Source organism: Leucopleurus acutus (genome assembly GCF_964270905.1).
Source record: "Leucopleurus acutus genome assembly, chromosome: X".
Taxonomy (NCBI): Eukaryota; Metazoa; Chordata; class Mammalia; order Artiodactyla; family Delphinidae; genus Leucopleurus; species Leucopleurus acutus.
Window position 1 is genome coordinate 116,051,320 of NC_139148.1, and position 23,549 is coordinate 116,074,868.

General features: G+C 39.4%; 1 protein-coding gene across 2 annotated transcripts; it reads right to left on the reverse strand.

The window, feature by feature from the left end:
- Window positions 1-1,785: 1,785 nt before the first annotated feature.
- Window positions 1,786-23,549, reverse strand: MOSPD1 (motile sperm domain containing 1). Of its 2 annotated transcripts, none has more exons than XM_082864806.1 (6): window positions 23,464-23,549; window positions 12,033-12,287; window positions 11,846-11,921; window positions 10,147-10,364; window positions 5,451-5,561; window positions 1,786-3,346 (listed from the first exon to the last, which is right to left on the reverse strand). In XM_082864806.1, exons 2-6 carry the CDS (start codon window positions 12,184-12,186, stop codon window positions 3,315-3,317), a joined length of 591 nt encoding a protein of 196 aa, XP_082720932.1. In that variant the 5' UTR covers window positions 12,187-12,287; window positions 23,464-23,549; the 3' UTR covers window positions 1,786-3,314. The 2 variants fall into 2 exon arrangements, with proteins under 2 accessions (XP_082720932.1, XP_082720931.1); XM_082864805.1 differs by having other exon boundaries at window positions 5,451-5,612.

Sequence of the window (23,549 nt, forward strand, 5' to 3'; positions counted from 1 at the left end):
GAGTTATCCCGGTGGAATGCATCAATCCAACTTCAATTTTTTTTTCTAGATGGCCATCCAGTTTTCATGCCATTTATTGACCAGTATATTTTTTTCTCCACTGTTTGCAGATGACACCTTTATCTAAATTCCTGGATATATTTGGGTCTATTTCTGTACTCCAATTCTTTTCCATTGGTTTGTTCACAGGCCAGTGGCACATTATTGGAATTATTGGAGTTATATAAAAGTTTTAATTTCTGGAAAAATTTCTCCCTTTACTCTTCGAGTTTTCCTGGCTATGCTAGTTCTTCATATGAACTCTAGAGTCAACCTGTCTAGGTGAAAAACAAAAATACCAAAACTTTGTGGTATTCTTTTTGGGATCATGTTAAATTTACGTAACTTAGAAAGATAGGAAATCTTTATGATGTTAAGACTACACATCCAAGAACATCCCAGATGTCTTTCCATTTGTTCAGGTCTAGTTTTGTGTTTCTAGGAGTGTTTTAGTTTCCCTTATAAAAGTTTTGGGATTTTAAGTTTAAACCTAGGTTTTTTTAATTTAATTTTTTTGCTATTGTAAATGGACTATTCTCTATATCTTCTAACTGGTGTTTGTATGCATGTGCATATCTATGATTTGTTACCTTGGAGTGGGGTTTTCTAACTATGATTCAAAATCCAGAAGTCATAAAAGATTCATAAATTCAACGACTCCAGAATAAGTTTTGCATGGTAAAGACACCATAAGCAAAGTCAAAGAAAAATGATAAACTGAAAGGAAATATTTGCAACTCATATCACAAAGAGTTCCTACAGCCAATAAGGAAAAAAACCACCCACCCACCAGAAAGCAGGGGGTGTGGGACCAAAGATGTGAATAAGCTCTATGAAAAGATGGTCAACCTCACTTTTAAGTTAATAAAAATTAAAACTACACGGATATACCATTTCTCAGCTATCAGATAGGCAAAACACATAGCTAATGAGACTGTGGAATGCACTCTCATGCGTTACTGGTAGAACTAGTCAGGAACTGGTAAAATGAATTATGCTATAAGCCATGCAAAATATTATGCAGCTGTAATAAGGAGGATACTCTTTACTGATATAGAAAGTTCTTCCTGGATATAGCATTAAGTAGAAAAAAGCTAGGTGCAGTACAGTATGTAGAACATGTTACCATTTATATATAAAAGCATTAAAATAAGAATATATATTTGGAGAAACAAACGAAGTATATATAAACTCATAAAAGTGGTCACTTGTGGGCTTCCCTGGTGGCGCAGTGGTTGCGAGTCCGCCTGCCGATGCAGGGAACACGGGTTCGTGACCCGGTCCGGGAAGATCCCACGTGCCGTGGAGCGGCTGGGCCCGTGAGCCATGGCCACTGAGCCTGCGCGTCCGGAGCCTGTGCTCCGCAACGGGAGAGGCCACAGCCGTGAGAGGCCCGCGTACCGCAAAAAAAAAAAAAAAAAAAAAAAAGTGGTCACTTGTAAGGAGCTGTGTGGACAGGGAACGGGGTGAACAGGGATGGTGAGGAGAGATTTTTCACTGTATACCTTTTTACAGTTTTTGATTTTTGAAGCACGTAACTGTTACCTATTCAAAAACTGTAAAAACAAATTAACTCCTTTGGTAAATTTAAAAACTTAAGACATTTTAGCTCACATATTTCACTTCTTATTTTTGCTTATTTAACTCACAGGAATAGGAGACAGCTTTGGGAAATAGGAGCCTCTGAGTTCCTCAGAGATATACCGAAACAAAATGTGTCAATCGTTGTGAAACTTAGGTCTCCATTTTCTTTTATTTTTTTAAAGTAATTTCTGTTCTTTACAATGTGTTATCACATGCACACACACATGTGCGTGCACCTGCACACGCACACACGCACGCACGCACGCACGCACACACGCGCGTGCACACACACACGCGACTTGAGATGGACAGAGAAAGAAGGATAACCTTCAAACACAAGGGATTTTTTTTACAAAGTTCAAAATAGATTACATTTATGTGCTTTTTAGTCATTACACAACATACAGACATGATCCATTTAATGATTTATGCTCCCCAAATGGTTAAACAATGAGGATTTTCTATGAAAGAGTATACGTAAAAGCTTTTACTTTAGAAGCAAAGTACTGTTTCCTGCAAAACCCAACCTCAGGCATACATCTCGTGTTTACATATATTCCTTAAGAATACTACAGTAGCAGTGCATAAGTTCATTCTGTAAAAAGATCTGGAAGATGATTTTCAAGAGACTCAATGCATTGTGCTCTCAGATAAAAATCCTAAGTCAAAAGATCAGATACTATAACAATAACAGTTAAAACTGCATATATATGTTAGAGATCAGAAGAGGCTATAAAGAAATGTACATAGTTGTGCTTTGGGGACTTTTTTTGGTAAAGTTGTTTTAATAATAAATACAAACTTAAAAAATGTCTCAGTGACTGATAAAAAATAGACACAGATATTCAGGAGTTTTTGTACTTGGCTTAGAGTTTAAAGGTGAAAAATCATCTCCACATAAACCACCTGGCATTGGTAGTCCCCATCTGGGCCAGTAGCTTACAGTCAGGCAAAGGGCTGGGGAGAAAAGATAAAGTGATTTTTCCTCCTATTAGCATAAAGCATTATGCCTACCTTCCTTCAGAATTCTTAGACCAAACAGAATGGTCACCCTGCTTCTTGGTGGCTGGACCACAACCTATCCTGTAGTTCACCAGATGAATTAAATATGTCCTGTCTTCTGTGAGACCCTAAGATAAACATGATCCCTCAGTACTTTATGCTTTTTCATTTTTTTACCTTCTACACATTAACTGTAAAACTCTTATTTTTAGAAACACCATGGCGCCTGTATATAATGATAGAGGACAAGGCATAATTTATATAGTAACATTGATGATCGTAGCTAGGAAATAAATGTAATTTCATTTTCAGGCTGGTCAGTTTGCTCTTTTAGGCCTTTAACTTTGAAGGATACATGACCTCAACAATCAAAGTGAATTAGAAAAAAGATGAGAAAATAACAAATGTCTTAATTAAAGTCTTTTGCACGGTCGGCTTAGATATAAAAAGAATTTCTTCAAAAAATTTCCTAAGTGTCACTCAGAAGCTTCCTTGCTGTCTGTAACATAATGTGCTGGAGTCCTTGGAATAAAATTAGAGAGTAATTTAAAATATATATTATACATTTGCAATGATTGTAAATCAATCAATAGTTTGTAGCATGTTAATGGGGTGAAATAAAGATAAAAGGCAGTCCACATTCATATTTTCAAGATAAATCTACTTCAGAAGTCAAGTGAATTCCTTGCTCATGTTCTAAGTATAGCCATTGTGATAAGACCTGAAAGAAAAAATTGGAGAACAGTTAAGGACATGCATTCTACAAAATCTTCCATTCAATAAATAATTGTTTACACCTCAGTGAGCAAATAAAACACAGCACATAGGCAGGCACTCTACCAAGAACTCAAAATCAACTTGAATTTAGCTGATACTATACAGACGAAATCCAATTTACAGCAATAGGCAGTCATTGGATAGATTTAATGCAATCACTAATGTCTGGCCATAGCTAATTTTTTAACCATCAAATATATCTCTCGTTTTATCCAGTCACGACAACTATAATAATAGCAGACATGGCATTTTAAAGTGTCAGTAAAGCCTGCTAATTTCATCAACAAAAACAATGCAAGCCTGTTTGTATCCCAGGGCCCTAGGGCCACAAAGAGACAGAAGCATAAGTAGAAAAAGCAGAAGTATTTCTGCTTAGCCTGTTTCTTTTGAAGAGACTCCATACATAAAACCATAAAAAAATTTAATAATATAAGAATATCCTCCGTCCTAAATGAGTGGTTTTTAAAAAGTGAGTGATAAAGTACAGAGAAGGAAAATAATCACATAGGACTGGAGCAGTCAGAGAAGATGCCCCAAAAGGTCAAGCTGACGTAAGCCTAAAAGATGGACAGGAAAGATATAGAACAGTATGATGGGCAGGCACTTCAGGTGAGCGAATGGCAAGAGCAAGGGCATGGAGGTAGGACCGGGGCTACAGATGAGCTTCGTGGGGATCAATAAATAATCTAACGCACTCTAATCAAGAAGTTACATAGGGAAGCAGCTAGACAAGAGTAACTCAGAGAGGACTCAGAGTGTGGAGTCTTCAATGCCGAACTATGGAGTTATACTTCATTCTACGGATTATGGGGAATCACTGAAGGTTGTTGAGTAGGGAGTGGTGGTGGTGAAATCAACACAGGATGGAAATCAACCTGACAGTAATGTGATGGATGATTTGCGGGGGGAGATAATGGGGGTAAAGGGGAGGAATAGGAATAGGAGGGACACAGACAGAAGTCGGAGACAACTTAGAAGACAATTTGGAAATTTTATAAAAGGGAGCACACCAAGGAATTCTGAGAGAGAATACTGAAAAGAGTTGGCACCTCAGAAGAGGTGAGAGGAGACGATGAGGAGAGTCATTCATCACTAGAACCCTAATCCTTGACACATGGTAGGTACTGAATGAATGTTTGTTCATTTGAACTAATTAACTATAAGGTTTCAAGCCAGGATGACTGAAAGAATGATTCAACAGGAAACAAGGGAACTGGTTTAAAGAGAAAGGGTCACAACATTAAACAAGGCTTCCCTGTTCATCTTTATCACTGTATGCGCTTTGTATGTTTCGCTAGGATCAATTACTAGAAGTAAAAATGCTGTATCATGGAATGTATGCATTTTACATTTTATACATGTTTTATACCACTGTAAATCAGCAAAAGGAAAATAACTGAAAAATACAGTATTAGGTACTAGATAAACAAGCTGAAAAGAACTAAATGTGAGCCAACAATTAAATCTTAAAATGCACTTTATCTCAACGTGCTTTTGAAGCAATCTGTTTTTCTTAAAAAAAAAAAAATCAAGCCACCACCATCATCCTACACACACATAAAGACCGCCACTACCACCTCCAGGCCATAAAAACTGCCTACACAGGGAGGGACAGAATAGGGGTGGGGCAATGGGAAGTACAAACTATTGGGTGTCAGATAGGCTCAAGGATGTATTGTACAACACAGGGAATAGAGCTAATATTTTGTAATAACTGTAAATGGAAAGTAACCTTTAAAAACTGTATTAAAATTTTAAATAACTTTTTTAAAAAGAGAATCAACTGTAATCAGTACACCTCAGGCAAGCCATTTAAAGATTCTGGGCCTTGATTCAGGTTAGGAATCCTTGGCTTACTGAAGTTTAATGTGAGTGTTTCCATAATTCTCATGTTTTTACAAATGTATTTTGCAGGTATTTAGGACACAGTTTAGTCCAGAAGAGATTTTTTGAAGAAAGAATGGAATAAATAAAAGAAGAATGTATTATTCTTTTCAAGAAAATAAATTGCCTACACATATGCCCCAATGCACCTTTAAAACACTTACCTAAGATATAAGCAGCCACTAATTTTTGATTGACACTTAAGTGGAGGTAGAGAGGCACCAGCGATTCCACATCCCCCAGCGTGGGAAGCATCAGAGCTGCAATACACACCACTCCCAGGAAGACAGTTAGTAAACTAGGTCCTGAGGAGACAGTTCTGTTTTCTGTAAAAAGATAAAAATCCCTGAGCTCGCTTCTATTTCTTTTTTCTTTTTTTTTGCGGTACACGGGCCTCTCACTGTTGTGGCCTTGCCCGTTGCGGAGCACAGGCTCCGGACACGCAGGCTCAGCGGCCATGGCTCACGGGCCCAGCCGCTCCACGGCATGTGAGATCTTCCCGGACCCGGGCACGAACCCGTGTCCCCTGCATTGGCAGCCAAACTCTCAACCTCTGCGCCACCAGGGAAGCCCCCTGAGCTTGCTTCTAAAAACAACTTAAGACAAAAGTTCATTCACACAGACTGGCCACCACTCACCAGGATTCTGGTTTTGCCTAACTTCTCTGATTCTTTCCCCATCATTCCCATTTCGTGGGGCCTGATCTGTTGGACTTATCTGGAAGCCCATTACAGGATGGAATGTGAGGTAGTGAGTTCCTACTGAAGAGAACAGTGGTCATCGTCCTTTCCCCACTACCCCACCGGAATTCGTAGAAAGTGTTCAAGCATGTATTATCTGTGCAGAGAATGGGCTAAAAATAGATAGAAATTGAAGTCCTGGCATTTTCTTCCCATACCCCCAATGCACTGCTTGTGTGTACTCCATTTTGGAGCCCACTGCAGTAGAGCTCCACTACCTTCTGGGAGTATCTTTGGTAGGTCTCGAGACAGGTTTGGTCCTAATACCTGCAGCATCCTGCTATCATTTTTGAAGGTGTTAAGGCGGCAAAACGTTCTACTTTAATGTTATTAAAGCTGCCTATGAAAATTCTTGCCCTCCACTCTACCCCCATTTATAGCATAGAAGTAAGAAAGCAGCAGAAACAATGTCAGGCAAATATTATGCTAAATGAAATAAACCCATCACAGAAGGACAAATACTGCATGATTCCGTTTATATGAGGAATCTAAAATAGTCAAAGTCATAGAATCAGAGAGCAGAATGGTGGTTGCCAAGGGCTGGGTTGCTAATCAATGGGCATAAAAATCTCAATTATACAAGATGAATAAGTTCTAGAGATCAGCTGTACGGCATTGTGCCTATAGTTACCAATATTATATTGTACACGAACATTTGTTAAAAGAGCAGATATCTTGTTGTATTCTTACCGCAATAAAATAAAATTTAAAAGTATTTATTATTGGCCTGCTATTCTACAGTTCTGGTTGTATGTGTACAATATTCATACCCATATTTTTAAGAAACCCACCAGCATTTTCTGTCTTACGGCTTTTCCCACTACCCTTCCTTTCATTAAAAGGAATAGCCAACAGCAACACAATCTTTGTGTTTTATTAATGAAATAATGCTGTTCATTTTATTATTAGATGCAGCTTTTCTAAATTATTAATACCATAGCTGTTGTGTGAAGTTTAATTGAGCCTCACCAAAGACAGATAGGTGAAAACAAATTCAAATTTTATAGTGATTATTGCTTGAGATGAAACAATAGCATAAATGCCTAAAAACAAGTCTATCTTTTGCTAACGAATGTAGTACTTTATATTTATATTTGTTGCAAAGGTAAGTTTTCAAGGAAAATATTTATCACGACTACACTGTTCAATGCAAACCCACAGTAAAGATTATTTCAAGGAATTTTTACTATTTAGAGAAATTCCAAAAACATTCACATAAATGCTTGACATTTTTCAAAGTGGAAAGTTTTTCTGATACTACAGGGTTGTAAAAATTTTAGAGATATAGAAATCATAAAGGTTCCTCTGTAATCCCATCCTCCTAGAGATAACACTGTTAACAGCTTGGTATAGATCCTTTCAGATTTTATAAATGCCCATATAAACATGTAAAATGATTTTTTTACTTAAATGAGACCATACTATACATACTGTTCTATAACTTTTTTTCTCTCACTTGGAAATATATTTGAACCTCTTTCTATGTCCATATATAACTATCTACCATTCTATCAAATCCTTGTAAATGTCTGCCTGACATTCCATCTTATGAATATTCGTAATTTAATCAATCCCCTAAATGACTTTTAGGTCATTTTCAATTCTTTATTATTATAAACCATAATAAAGAACGTAGTTTTCTTAAGCCAGAGAGCACTGGCTCAAACCTGGCATAGACACAGCAGTTCATTAATAATGTAATTAAGACGAACGCTCTAAGATTCAGCTGAATCTTTTTTTTTTTTTTTTTTTTTTTTGCGTTACGCGGGCCTCTCACCGCTGCGGCCTCTCCCGCTGCGGAGCACAGGCTCCGGACGCGCAGGCCCAGCGGCCATGGCCCACGGGCCCAGACGCTCCGCGGCACGCGGGATCCTCCCGGACCGGGGCACGAACCCGCGTCCCCCGCATCGGCAGGCGGACCCCCAACCACTGCGCCACCAGGGAAGCCCCCAGCTGAATCTTTTTAAAATAACTTTTTAATGACCTGGGCTTTGGTATTTTGTGAAAGTATGCTTTGTGGGTTTCTCTTCAATTTCTGTTAAATGAAAAAAAAAGAATATATACATATATTTTTTTTCTGTTAAAAAAATAATATATATCTATAATTGTATTTATGCACATAGACGAGGTCTAGAAAGTAACATGGAACACATGTAAGCAGATCTGTCAAGTGTGTGGGATTATAGGTGCTGGTTACTTTTTAAAATTTGTTACTACTATATGTCTCTTTATATAATACATAACTTGAGAAGAAATTTCTCATTTGTACTGCCTTTCACCACATTTTAAAATCCAAATCTTTTCACGATACAGCCGCCAACGATTTTTCCAGCTAAACTCACAGAGAGACCCTCACAATCTTGCGGTACCTGCGGGGAGCGGGGAGCTCTACTGTGTGCTGCCGCCCTTGCTCTAGACAGCAGCAGCCGTGGAAACCTTGTAAGACAAAGAAAACCAACCCAGCTGCCCCTACCAGCTGAGAAGTCCAGCCTTCCTAGTGAGGCCCGCGCACATATTTCCTGTGTAACTACTGTATGCCAGGCACTGTGCTGAACAAGTGATGAACTTGATGAACAAGACAAATAAGGTGTCTGCTTTCCTTGAGCTTCCTGACCAGGATGGCTTAGAGAGGTGTGTGGTTTTTTTTTTTTTCCCAAAACAGAGACCACCATGTGCTATGCCAATATCACCTATTCTATTCATCTACCTACTCCAATTTTACCATTAGAAGAATTCTCTAATGTACTTCAGATACAAAGGTTATAAAAATAAAATAATAAAATGCTCAATTAATACACATTTGTATTTTAGGATGATTTTCGCTTGAATTCTAACAATTTAAAAATAAAAGAATATATATATGAAACAGTAAACTTTTAACCCTTATTATTCTTCGGCATTAAATCAGTCTGGTAAATACCAAAATGATCTGTAACGACCACTTTACTTTAAATTATAAAATTAACACCCAAAACCAAATGCTCAAATGGCCTTTCTTGTTCTACGGGAGGCATTTTAAAAGAGGAATCTTGCATTTCATATCTATTTATAAGTCAACTTCACAGTATTGATTGGACATCGAAGTGACATTTGACAGAGATTCTCTTTCAGCTTCGAAACATGAAAAACTGGTCCTGTCGGTTAATAATAGTTGCTGAGAAGAAAACAATCTACTAGTTACTACCTAGTTCCTAGTCTTGGTATCACCAGAGAATCTGGGCACTCCTTGCACGGAATGAGAAGACACTTGGCTCCAGTAAATCAAAGGGGCATTACTCCCTGTCTTGTCGAGATAAACGTTCTAAGATGAACAAACTGATAGGGATCTATGAATTAATGTAATGACAGCTAGATGGTTTTTAATGCCTCATATATAATGTTGCAATTTCAAGGACAGCTGTTATCACATTCATATATCACGGTCAAAAAGTTTCCATGCTTTTCTATGGAAAATTTTATCTTCCTCCCCTTATAATAGGGTTGGAGGGAGATAATGAGAAGTTCAGAGGGAGGCAGAATGACGTCCAAGAGTTGACTATGAGGATCGTGTCGATGTTGAAAGAATATATCATAACACTCCTGAATATCTAAGCTGGAAGGAAATGAGGAATGGAGAGGGATTCAATTAATAGCCCACAGGGGATATTATAATCTACTTAGTTTAATTAACTTCAACTTTAATGAGATTTTTTTTTTCAAAATAATATGAACAGTGCACCAAACTTGGCCTATTGCCAAACACAATCTCTCTCCTTCTTCGAATTAATTAAATGAGAAAGGATATAGGAAAGTCACAGAAACAGAAGTATAGAATTGCCAAATTGTGCTAGCATTAGAAAGCACAGGGCCTGCAGTCTCAGGTTTTATAGATTGAAAGGCTCTGGCAACGACTGCCCTCTCCTTATAACCTCATCTAGCGGGAGCTCTTCTCTCCGCTGAAAGGCCAGCTCTAGGCCTCTTGTTCGATTCTAGGTACCTGATCTCTTCATTCACTTTTGAAGTAGTCGACTAGGTTTAGAGTGGCAGGTTATTGTTCTAGTAATTATTCTTTGCTCCCTGATTCTCTTAAAGTAAGAAATGTGTAAGACCTCAAAAGGGCTTTAAAAACAATCCAGACTACCTGGTTGAAACGACTGCTCAAAAAATAAACTTTCAGTTAAATGTTCCTTTATTCTTTTTTCCTCTTCTTCCTTTTGTTGTTCTTTTGCCGACGGGAGAAGAGTAGCCACGACCTCTTTCCTTCCTAAAGCCTTCCTCTGGCTTTGCTCAGAAACTTGGAGACGGAATTTGTCTATTACACCATAGTGACAGGATCGAACATCTCTATGACGAATCACACTGGAAACATTAAAAAAGAACAAATGCTGTTTAGCTTTCTGGGGGCCTGTCAAGCAGAATTCAGCAAGAGATTTCATACATATTAACTGACTATAACCAAATACTCAAATACAGAAATTTGCTAGTGATACTTTTAAAAAAATCACAGTATAACCCAAAAAGAAATGGGTAATTCTGAAATATTTGATGAATAAGAGTCATCTTAAGAATAATAAGTAAAGAAAAGTAAAAGAATGATAGGTAAAGAAAAGAATGATAGGTAAAGAAAATTCCTTTTAGCAATGACATTTTTTTCCTGGCTATCTGTGTACAGCAATATTCACTAAACAGGATATGTGAAATTGTTTCTTCCCCACAAAAGTCTCATAAATTCCTATTGCCACTTACTTATTGTTCAAGTAACAAAATAACGAACCTCACCCTACACTTAAAATTGAAGTCCATGCACAAAGGCAAAAATAAGCAATTGAATAAGTAGGTAACACAGTAAGACCAATGCAACAGAAGGCTTACAATGCATTTCTGTATTTCTCTGAAAAGAGTATATAAAGTACTATAAATTCTATGCAAGTTATCTGCAGTGCCATTTATTTTACTTCATTCTTAATAGAGAACACAGAACAACTGAGTCAAAGATAAAACATTGATTAGGCAAGAGACTATATTTCTTTGCAATAGTCCGTGCTTATTACGTACTGAACGAAAATCAAAAGAAATGTGCAAAAACACGTCCTCAAAGATACATCATTTTATGGCTCTGAGATGATGAAAATGTATGCAAGAGAAAAGACTTCTGCTTCTCATTCTCAACGGAAGATTTAAACAAATACAGTTTACTTGGTAGCTTAAATTAAGGGCTGGTCATTGGATCCATCTGGTCACCACTAGTTCTAAAGTGAAAATTAAATATGAACAGCTTGAACAAACAATCATTTATCTGACACTCTAAGATGAAGTTATCTGGAAGAGCTCAGATAACCTCTTACAGATGAGTAGTTATACACTCGCTTCCTGTTTGTATAGACTAACTTTCAGTTTTATTAGCTGAATCATTTCAGATGAATTTATATGACCATTGTTCTGAGAGCATAGTATTATTAGTTCCACAAATGACACTATAACAGCAAGATGTTCCAAAGAGGGCTAAATTCCCTCTTATAGCTAGAGAAATTTAAAGGAATAAGTTAGAACTTTGCCTCCATAAATCTCCCTGCTATGAATAAAAGCACAACAATGAGGAAGTGTTCGTGGAAATATTAACACACACATCAGCTCCAACATAATGAATTATTATTTGGCCAACCTGTTTAGACTTTCTTAGAAACTTCTTAAAAAGTATGTTGCGGGACAAACTCTCAGCAAAAATTCAAAATATAATGAAGGCCTATGTGGGAGCAGCTTCAAGAAAAGATCTTTTCCAAGTTAAACACATAAATATTAACACACTGAAAACATGTTACCAGGAAGTGGTTGTGACTTACATATCCACACAACACTGAGGCTTTACTGCACCTGCAGCGTCAGCGACAACATACTTATTTGGAGTAGTACACAAAACTGAAAGAAAAAGTCACAATGGCCATTAGTGTTTTTTAAAAAATTAGTTTCTACAAGTCAAAAATTAGTAGGGAGTAGTTAAAATCCAGAAAATACACCTAGGAGACTCACCTTTGAACTTTAAGGCAAACTCATAGGGATTATACAGCGTCAACACTTGCTTATGTGTCGACTGGTCATCTGCATAAAATAGCAGCTCTGTGGGAAACACAAAGACAGGAAGATTTCCTTCCACTAACTCTGGCTGCCTTTTTTGTTGATGCATTGGCACTGAATCCCCCTTGCTGCGGCTTCAGTTTTTACAGTCTCAAATCTATTTGGGGCTTTTCTTAAAATCAGTTAAAAACTCCAAAGCATTTTGGCAATCTGGAAAGAGAAGAGAAAAAGCAAACTGAGTGATACCTGTAATCATGAGCCAGCTCTGACTAGCATGGTTAGCATGCATTATAACAGTCCCCGAATCATTTAAACATGCCTTTTGACTCTTCCACTTGGCTTACTTATACAGCTTCTACCAAACTATGCAAAGAAACTTACACGTGCTCCTTTCACATTCAGGATATCAACCTATGATAAGGAAGGCTTCCTACTTAAAATTAATCACCCTCAAAAAGGTGAGATCAAAAGGATGTCACTCATTTAAAACCTCAGATTAAAAAAAAAAGTTTTGTCACAACTGATTTTATGTGAGCCAATCAGAATTCTTAAAGATGAAAAAAATAAATAAAACAAAGTAAGCTTCCATGATTTACAAAGGAAAAACATGAGACTCACTTTTTTAACATTTATTTCAACAATGCTTTAGTTAGTGCCTTCTGGCAGCATGGGTGGAAGAGTTCTCTTAATCGTTTTTTCTACCAAAACCCAAGACAAGGAAAAATGTCTTGAAAAGAAGACGCATATCCAAACTTGCTAAGCAGTCCTTGGAGTTTTCCATGAAAATTCAAAGTCAGTAAGCAGGCCTTGGCATGCAAGTGGCACGGTGCCTCCCCTCCTACATCAAGTACACAGACTTCATGAGAGCTATTTTCTTCCAACTTCAGAGACCTTTTTGGATTCCTTCTGGGGTTGTTGAATATGTTCCAGAGAGTTGTAGCCTGTGTGATAAGTAATGTTTCTGTATTTGTCTCCTAATCTAATTTTGATCAACAACATTCTTATTTAGCTAGCGCCCTAAGTGTGGCTTTTTAAAATAAAATGAGAAAGCTAAAACATACAGTCACAGAAAATGTCTGATTTTCACCCTGTAGATCACACCTATAAAATACAGTAGGCCAAAATCCATTTAATACTTTGCACTCAGGTTCTCATACACTCAGAGAGAAATATAACGAATGATTACATAGTTTGGTTGTTTTGTATTATTGTGTTATGACTGCTTTGCAATGTTGTGTTAGTTTCTGCTGTACCACTGTTTGGGTTTTTTTTGTTCGTTTGTTTTGTTTTCTTTGCAGTTCGCGGGCCTCTCACTGCTGTGGCCTCTCCCGCTGCGGAGCACAGGCTCCGGACGCGCAGGCTCAGCAGCCATGGCTCATGGGCCCAGCCGCTCCGCGGCATGTGGGATCTTCCCGGACCGGGGCATGACCCCGTGTCCCCTGCCTCGGCAGGCGGACTCTCAACCACTGCGCCACCAGGGAAGCCCCATCGTTTGGTTTTTACCAGCTATCGGGGCTCAGATTCTGATTGAGGCCTTGCCCACTTTTATCAAATAGGATACTGTATAATCATGTATGCAAATTTTTATTCTTTTCTCTCAGCTGAACATTATAGGCCAGGAACTATATCAAGAGCTGCACAGAGATACAAAAATGAATAATGCACAGGCCCTGCCCTCCAGAAACTCTGCCCTCCAGAAACTCTGCCCTCCAGAAACTCTGCCCTCCAGAAACTCAAGTATAATTGAGGAGACAAAATAAATATTTAAGCTACCTTTATTATAATGCATACTGTCGTATATAAAGCGCTAGGGAATTAGAAGACTGCATGAATAATTCTACCTGGAAGAGAGGCCAGGAGACAACATTTGGGGTGGCCCTTAAAGAAAAGAAGGATACGAGCTTCTGTGTTGGGGGAAGTAGGTAGGGAGGGCATTGAGACCTGGGGATCAGCATAAGGGAAGACACAGGAATGTGAAGGTAAGGGAGAACCTTGGTAAGGTCATCATCCACAGGCTGCCCCAGGTTCCACTTTCTATTTGTATACTTTATAGCATGCATGTAGCCCATAACAGTGTTAGGTTGTTTTTTGTTTTTTGGGTTTTTATGACTAAGCTGAAAGCACCTATAGACATATTTATTAGTAATAATATTTTATATTTGTTTAATTCACAACAGATTACAAATTCTTTATTAATTACATATACTGAATGAACTGATCTATGTAAAGCCTTTAGCATTTGTTATAGGCAAGGCACTGTTCTAAGTATTTGTTGTCATTACTAGATTAGGAAGAGACCAAGGTAGATAAATAGATGCCAGCAGGCCTCTCCTAGTCCAGTATTCTTTCCACTATACCAAACTAACTGGCCATTTCAATAAAATAAAACTAAGGTTATTCTAAAAAGCATCTGATTAAATCATTTTAATTCTGAGTTTTTATTTGCCATGAATTTCTTCTCTTTCCTAAGAGCCATACATATTTCTATTTGGATAATGTCCTCTCAGAAGTTTGGCATGTTATTTTTTTCAATAGAAAATGATAAGCTCTACAATTACTTTCTTAGTAAGCTTGGCTGCCAGGAATAGAACATCCAAATTTGGCATCACTAAATAATATTCAACATCTTATTCTAAAACTCAGTTAGAGTGAGAATTTAGCTTATGATAAAAGGTGACATCTCAGGCTTCCCTGGTGGCACAGTGGTTAAAAATCCGCCTGCCAATACAGGGGACACGGGTTTGATCCCTGGTCCGGGAAGATCCCACACGCCGCAGAGCAGCTAAGCCCGTGCTCCACAACTACTGAGCCTGCGCTCTAGACCCCGTGAGCCACAACTACTGAGCCCACGTGCCGCAACTACTGAAGCCCACGCACCTAGAGCCCGTGCTCCACAACGAAAGAAGCCACTGCAATGAGAAGCCCACGCACTGCACCGACGAGTAGCCCCCGCTCGCCACAACTAGAGAAAGCTCGTGTGCAGCAACGAAGACCCAACGCAGCCAAAAATAAATTTTAAAAAGATTTTTTTAAAAAAGGTGGCATCTCTAATTCATGGAAGATAGTTCAGTCAATAAATGTTGATAAAACCAGGTATCCATCTAGAAACACAATTGAGTTTATCCCTCACTCCTTATAAAATTCCAGAATTTTATTATGGTAAATTCCAAATGGATCAAAGCTTTAAATGTATAAAAAAAACAAAAGCATAAAAGCACTAGAAATCATGGAAAATCTTTTTAATAATCTTAGGCTTTCTAACAACCAGGAACCAAAAACTATTAGTAAATTCAACTATATAAAAACTTTTAAAGTTCTGCATGGCAAAAAGTTTTATAAGTAAAGCCAAAAAAACATGTTCAATCATATCATAGGCAATGTCTAACTGCCCTACTATATATAGAGGACCTCCAAATCATTAAAAAAAGACAACTCAATATAAAAATGAGCAAACACTATAATATTTTATAGAAAAGGACATACAAATAGTTTTTAAACTTACAAAAGGATGTGTAAGCTCACTCACAAGAGAAATACAAACTAAAGCTATACTTGAAATACATGTTTTTACCTGTCAGATTGGCAAAAATCAAAAATTTGATAGTACATGGTGGGAGCAATCAGGCATGTTCTTACATTGCTGGCGGGGATATAAATATAAGTTGGTACAACCACTATACCTGCCAAAATTGAATGCACCTAACCCTCAGATCTAGACATTCTACTTCTAGGAATTTCTCAGGCATAAATATTCCCCTTGTGTGAAATCATATATGTGACAGGGCTTTTTTTAATTTTTTTTGCAGCACTGAGGATTAACAAAATAATTTATGTGAGGCACATAGAATGAAGCGTGGCATGCAGTAAGAGCTAGTTGTTGTCAATAGCAAAAGATTGGAAACGGCCCAACTGGCCATTAATAGGGGATTCATTAAGTAAAGTACGATATAGCCATTCGTTGGGATACCAGCTCTCTGTCAAGAAGAAAGAGGAAGCTCTTTGTGTGGTGTGGACATGGACTGATCTTCAAATGCAGTATTAAGTGAGAAAAGCAAGGTGCAATGCAGAGAGTAGGGTATGCTACCATTTGTGTAGAAAAGGAAGATAAAAGACTATGTAAACCTATTTTCTTGGGTATGGGTAAAATATCTTTGGAAGGACAGCCAGGGCTGCCCCTGGAAAGACAAACTGAATGGCTGGGGACAGGGGTGAGAGGGGAGTTTTCTCCTGATACCCTTTTAAATCTTTTGAGTTCTGAACCCCATGAAGACCTAATTCAAAACTAAAAAAAAAAAGTTGACTCAAACAACAACTCTACTAGAGGCTAATTTGAAAAGGGTCTCAGGGTTTTTTTAACTTTTATTTTTATTTTATTTTTTTGGCTGTGCCACATGGCATGCAGGATCTTAGTTCCCTGACCAGGGGTCGAACCCATGCCCCCTGCAGTGGAAGCACAGAGTGTTAACCACTGGACCGCCAGGGAAGTTCCAAAAAGGTGCCAGTTTTGAAACATAAGAAGGAATTTAGAAACAATGTGTGAAAAATCTGTTGATTGCATTTTCCATTTATGATCTTTTAATAACATTGAAAACCTTAAACTATGTGTTAAATAGAATTATTTTTTAATGATTTAAAATAATTTTATATGCAACAGAAACTCATTACAATGGGAAGAACCAAGATTTATTTAAGATGACTTGAAAACTTAGGAAAATGTAACACTTTCTTACAAAGGAGTGTGAGATGGTTTATAAATATGGCTGGGGAGCCAAAATTAAACACACAGAACAAGTGCTAAACTCTTGCTTCTAACCTCAGGAAGTTAGTTGGCATAGGCCAGAGTAGAAATTTTACTCGCTTTAAACGATGGCTTAGTAGAAATTCTTATTTTTGAATTTTGAAGCTTTCTCTTTATGAGTTGGATATTTTCCCATGAATTGTGAATAGGCTGCCTGTCCCCTAGTCACCATCTTAAAAGTGCTGAATCATTTTTGAGCAGTTTACTATCTCTTTTCGAATTTGTGTTCCCATTTCGCACTTATCTTGGCTAAGATATAAATTGCCTCCCAAACTCCAACCAGAGGAGATTAGGGAGAAATTAGCACTAGGTCACCAGTGCAATATTACAGACTCTGCCAACAAACATGATGGAGCATGATACCTGCCTTTAATTGATGGTTTTCCGGAGACTAACACTTTCTCTTTGCTCTAGTCAATATTGCAAAATGATAGAGTGCAAAAATTCTGGGGAGAGATTATACACTAAGCCGGTGAAACCTCACTGTGAATCAGTTAATAAGGTTGCTTTCCAAAAGGCAAGCACACACAGAGTCAAAGGATGTCAGCTCCTAACCCTTCTTATTTTACCAACAAGGAAAACAGGCCCAGGATGGTTAAGGGTCTTACCCAAGGTTGCACAGGATATTGGTGGCAGAACTCTGTCTCCAGAGTCGCACTTCCCTATACAATAATCATCTCCTCTGCGTCTCAGTTCAAAAACCCTGCTTCCCTAATGCTGATGGCAACACATGCCCTCATCTCTAGGAAATTCCCCTGCTTTTCCAGAAGAGAAGAGTTCTCAAAGGATGATCCAAAATTCAAGTCTTGATGCATGTGTTTCCTTTTCAGTTTTATCAAGAAAAAAAACTGAGAGACAATTTCACTTACTAAGTTGCGCACACTTTCTTTTCCTGATTGTGAAAGCAGAGCTATGGCTGTCAGTAACTATTCATTAGGGCGATAATAACCAAGGTTTATTTTATTCTTCCTCTCTGGACACCAAAATTTTACATATTCTTCAAAGCCTAGTACAAATGTCCCCTCTTTATGGCCTTCTGCTACTGCTCTGATCTACAAGCATTTCACTAATTTTATTACATTATTTTTTAATGTACTTACTGGATAGAGTGAATACATTGACATTTGTTTTGTGTGGACTAATTGTGACTCCCCAGATTTCAGTCATAATGCCGTATTGTTTTTCTGTGGGGTTTTTGTTTGTTTTGTTTTGTTTGTTTTGTTTTTTTGCATCCAAAGACTCAAGCTCAGCGTTAGGCACTTGGAAGATACTGAACTTAGCAGTTAACCTACAGGTATCCACTAATAAATGTCTCCTGCATCAAGGAACATTCCCCTTCCCCATAGCTGAACACGCTTCATCCACAAAAGACAGGCAACCCATCCCAATTAGAGGAACAGTAACTCTATGGTGGCTGCTTGCCATGGGCTGCAGTAAGAGAACGGAGAGCATCGACACTCCCAGCTGCCTCTCCCCTCCTCCCTCCCTCCCATTTCCCTCTCTTCATCTCCACTGCCTCCCCGTGCCCAACTGGGCCAGCAGGGTTTAGAAATCTGAGGCTCTGACATACCCCTGACTTTACAGGGAGACAGAACCGCTGCGAGCTGGTGGTACAGGAGACTGCCTCATCCTTTTCCTCTGATCCCAAAGCACAGAAATGCAAACATGAATGAAATCTGAGCGAAAACCTTATGTGTGCACACCACCTTGTGACCAGTCTGCAAACTACTCTCCCACCAAAAAAAAAAAAGCCTCAACACACTGAAATCCTCACCCACACTTTCCACCATCAGTCCAGAGAGACCAATACCCCAAGTGTGATTATTTTCTCTGTCTTCCTCACTTTGGATGGACCAGAGGAAGGGAAAGATAAGGCTCTGAGATAAACAGGGGAGTTTCGAGATCTTTTATCCCCAAAGATTCAAAACCTGGACTTAAAGAGCATAGAAACCCCTTGCAAACCATATAGTCATTTGCCCCCCACCCCCGCCCCGCCCTTATCTGGGGGAGAGGAGCCTGCAAGAAAAATGAAATAAGTGATCCTTGGGGATTCTTGTACCGAAGTAGTTCAAAGTTTGAAACAGTTAAGGATGATTTGAAGTACAGCCTCTCGCAGACACTAGGGACCCATCTGCTTGGCTACAGTGCACCAGCTACTTACTACCTGTGCCTGGCTCTTGTGTTTACTGATTAGGGTTCCCAGCTCCACCTTCAGGCCCAGCTCCCTTTTATCTGGGCACAGGGGCTATCTCTTTCCTCCATACTTGGTGCAGTCCTTGCCAATGGCCAACTGGATAGTAAACAGTGAAGAGCAATATGTTCTTTTGCTTTACTCTCACTGGTATTAAAACCTCTCTTTCCTTCCCATTTCATAAAGTCAGCTCTCCTCATCTCTGAGTTTCCAGTATCGTCTATGAGGCTTTTTAATGGCTGGTCTGTTCCTAAAATCGGCTCTTTCACAAGCGATGTTCTAATGTTCACGCTATATTTTTAAATGGTTCACTGCTCAATATTAGGCAATTTTGTTTGTATATAATTTCGAGGGGTTTTTGTATAATTTGATATCTTACTAATGAGATTGACTGCTACAAATGATATGTAGTGCTAGGCTATTACATATTTAAGATGTAAAACTTAAGTAGTGTACCTTTTAAGGTTTAAAAGAAATAAGGATGGGGCATCCCTGGCAGTCCAGTGGTTAGGACTCTGAGCTTCTACAGCAGGGGACATGGGTTTAATGCCTGGTTGGGGAACTAAGATCCCGCATGCCACGCAGCGTGACCAATAAATAAAGAAATAAAAGAAATAAGGATGCTCTCCAATAATGCCTTTTTTAAAACATTTCTTTCAAACTAGTTCTTTCCAACCCTTATTTTATACTATCCCAATGTCTTCAGTTATTTCATGATGTATGTGCAATTCTCAAAATCTATATTAACTCATTATATGAAATACATATGTTGCTACATAGAGCACTCTCAGAAGTTACAGAATCACAAACTATTTCAACAAACATTTACTGAGCACTTATTATATACCAGGCACTGTGCTAAAGAATATGGAGAAAAGATGAAATCATGGTCTCAGCCCTCCAAAATGAGTCTAGCAGGAAAAACGGATATACATAGTAATTAGGATAAGATGTGACAAATGTTAAAATGCTGATAGATACAAAACGCTCTGGGAGCATAAAGAAAGTGACAGTCTGCCTTAAATAGGGGTTTGCAGTAGGAGTGGAGGGAGACGGGGGTGAATTCCAAGGAAGAGTATGTGTGGAGGCATGAAAGGGACTCTTAAAATGAGCTTTGGCATTGCTTATGGTTAAAAAATAGCACGTATGGGGGAGCGGCAAGAGAGAAGGCTGGAAAGGTAAGCTGGAGGCAGATGGTGAAAATCTTGTAAGCCAAGTTTGAGAGTGTTTCTCAAAATGTCGTACCAGACTAGCAGCAGCAGCTTCACCTGGAAACTTGCTAGAAATGCAGATTCTTGGGTCCCCCCCAGACCTACTGAATCAGAAATTCTGGGGTTGGGGCCCAGCCATCTGTGTTTTAATAAGCCCTGCAAATGATTCTGATGCACTCTATGCTTTGAGAAGCACTGCTGCAGGCCAAGGGAAACCTCGGAAGGATTTGAAGCAGGGAATTGACTGGATATGATCTGAAGTAGGAAACTGGTTGCCATTGACTAGTCAAGCAAAGGGCCTGACCCCAAAGTAGTTACAGTAAAAAATAAATAAATATTGAATGAATGTGGCATGGAGAGATGAGGGCCTACGCTAAGGCAGGAGGAATGGAGAGGAAACAGATTTCAGAGATGTTTTTCAGGTGGTTCAAGTTCAATCAGGTGACTAGGGTATATCCATACAAATGTATAACCAAAATGGTTTTTATATAAAAGCAAGCTATAATTTTGTCAACTGTATCAGCTACTAAGTGTTTTAAGAAGTGGTCCACACAGACCCTAGAAAAAAGGGGAGGTCAAGAGCAATTTCTATGTGTTCCCACAGTGTCAAGACCAAAGGGTGCCCTGGCTTGTACGTGAATCTCTGGTCTGCTTGGCAGTTCTACGTCTCCCTTTATTAATAAACTGGTATTCATATTAACATAGAAATCTCTTGTGAGTTTGGTTAGTATGGATCAATCCCTGAGACTGACTGATAGTTTCTAGATGTGCTGGCAAAATGTAATTTTGAACCCTGAAAAGCTGAAAACCAGATACTGGTTCTGGTGATCTAATCAAGGTACTGTCAAGGTGAGACCCGGCTAGAGCTGTCTTTTTATTCAAATTTCATCACTGATCACATAGCCCACTTAATTCAGGAAGAAGTTGGAATGAGTGAAAGAATCAGACTTTGTACTATGCCCTGAAGATCAAGAAAGTCAGATGGAACTGTTATTTATAATGTTTAGCGGAGGCAATCTTCAATTCCCTGATAGAGAGGAGAGACAGGTACAGGTCAACCTATACGGTTAATTTACCTAATAAGAATTTTGCAGAATGCAGTTCCTATTTCTATTAGGATTCTGGGTACTTCTTGTTACTTGCTGCATGTTCCTTTTAGTTGATACCAACATCTTGCCTTATTTGACCAGCTTATTTTATCCAAGAATAGTGCCCAATCAAAAACTGCACCACTTCATGGAATCTGAGAGCTATTAGGGGCTCTGGAGATTAAAACAAAACTTTCATATTACACATGAGGAAATGGAGGGCCTCAAAGAGTAAATCACTTAATCTATTTATTATAGGGGAAGATTCTCCAGAATGCTACAAGGTGGCAAAACAAGATTCAGAACGCTAATAATCTAAGTTTCAGACAAGATTTTAAATTATTTTCCGTCTTAAACTTTTTAAAATCAGAAAAAGAATAACAAATTACTTCATTGGGCTATTAGAGGACTGGGAAGCTTTTCTTGCAGTTTCTTGTTTTCTGCTTTTCAGAAATTGGACTTGTATGTAAAAGGTCCATGAGAAAAAAAATTGAAAATAAAAAATTTAGGAAGAAAATGTGTATGAACAATTTAAGGGGAGAAACATGCATTATGTTATAAACTAGTTGTTCTATTTTCTATCTTTGCCTATAACATGGTAACTCCGTACTGAATATTGTCCATTACATTTAATTATATTCTATAAATAAAGGAAATCCAAATAAAGGGAATTCCAAATTTTCAAATATCCTGGTATTTGAGTAAACCTCTTATTTTGAGAGTTCTAGAAATGCTTCAGAATCTAGTTTAATCTCGAATCCTGTTTGGATATGTAGACGTGAACAACTTGAAAGGCACATTTGGCCCCGTTTCCTGTTTTCCAAACTTCCCACTGCTTTATAACCAAATATACGTGTAATCTAAAAGTTGGTGTCCACTCCCTATTTAATATCCTGTATATGATATTTTCTCAGCAGAGATTTCCCAGCACTTAGAGGAAACAAGTGGACAAGATTTTCACCATCAAGAATATATTAAATCCCATGTGCGCCCTGCCTGAAGAAGTAGATTTTCCCCTTTTTGTCTGGAATTCACATTAAGAACACAATGCATTCCAAAAGTACAGGACTGCTTTTTAGGCAAGATCCAAAGGACCCAATGTTTCAGGTTTCCGTCCTTCTCTTAGTTCCCTCAAAGGTAAAAAAAAATCCGGGACCTTTTTCACTTAACATTTTCCCTCTCGCTCCCCTAAGTGAGGTCTTTTCGAGTCTACTGGGGCAGAAATGCTACTTCAATCCGGAGAGGACAGATGTCAGTTACTTTACCCAGAGGGGACACCACAGAGCACTGACGAAGGGCTGGAAGGCTGAGGAGGGAGTATCAAACGATCCATCCTAGGACTTCAGCTCCACCAGGCTGGGGCCCAGCCTTTCCAGCCCTCGTCCCCACACCGGCCGGCTCCATGTGAAACCGGTCATGTGAGCCTGTTTACAGCCCAGCAGCTGGTGCAACCATCAGGATCCGTGCGGAGGTCCAGGAAGGGGGAAGACACAGGCCACGTACCCCTTACATCCCCCGCCAATCATTTCAAGAAGGCGTTTGCTCTCACTCCCAGCCTCTCCACCCCGCTTTCATTGCCCTCCAGCCATCCCGGGACGCCTCGCTCCAGCCCCGCCGATTTCCTTCCAATTGCTCGCCGCGGGGACCGGCTGGACTGGAGGAAGGACGAGGACAGTGTCATCCCGAACAGGGAGTCGACCTCCCTCCCCCAGCCCTCCTCGAAACATCCGCCAAAGAGTTGTCCCTGGAGTCGCATCCCCGGGGCAACCGAACTCTGTCGGGCAGGCACCGGGAGGATCCAGAGCCAGCTGCCTCCGCCCGGGCAAAAGCGAAACACACACGCGCCAGCCCCATCCGGGGGCGGAGATCCGCGGGCGGCGGGGCAACTGACAGTCAGAGATGGGGCAGAAAGGACTCCATCTGCCTTCCCCCCACCTCCCACCCGCGTCCCGGCGCCACGGAGCCCGGCTGTCAGTCACAGAGCCAAGCTCGGGGTTTAGGTACAGCTCATTCTTTCCGCGGGGTCTCTTGGCAACGCAACTTCCACGTCTTCCCGAAGTCGGAGGAAGTGGGTGACGGGACGGTGGGGGACTCTCACCTCGGCAACACCGGTTCCTCGGAAAGCAGCTGCGACTGCTCCCTCCAGTCCTTTGTCAGCATCTCTAGGCTGCACTGCCTGCTGGG

Excerpts from the sequence above, each read along its gene's own strand:
- MOSPD1 (XM_082864805.1), bottom strand. The coding sequence starts at position 12,186 with ATGCATCAACAAAAAAGGCAGCCAGAGTTAGTGGAAGGAAATCTTCCT. Across the intron at positions 11,922-12,032 it reads GTTTGCCTTAAAGTTCAAAG|TTTTGTGTACTACTCCAAAT; the intron begins GTGAGTCTCCTA and ends TTTTTCTTTCAG. Across the intron at positions 10,365-11,845 it reads CCTCAGTGTTGTGTGGATAT|TGTGATTCGTCATAGAGATG; the intron begins GTAAGTCACAAC and ends TAATGTTTCCAG.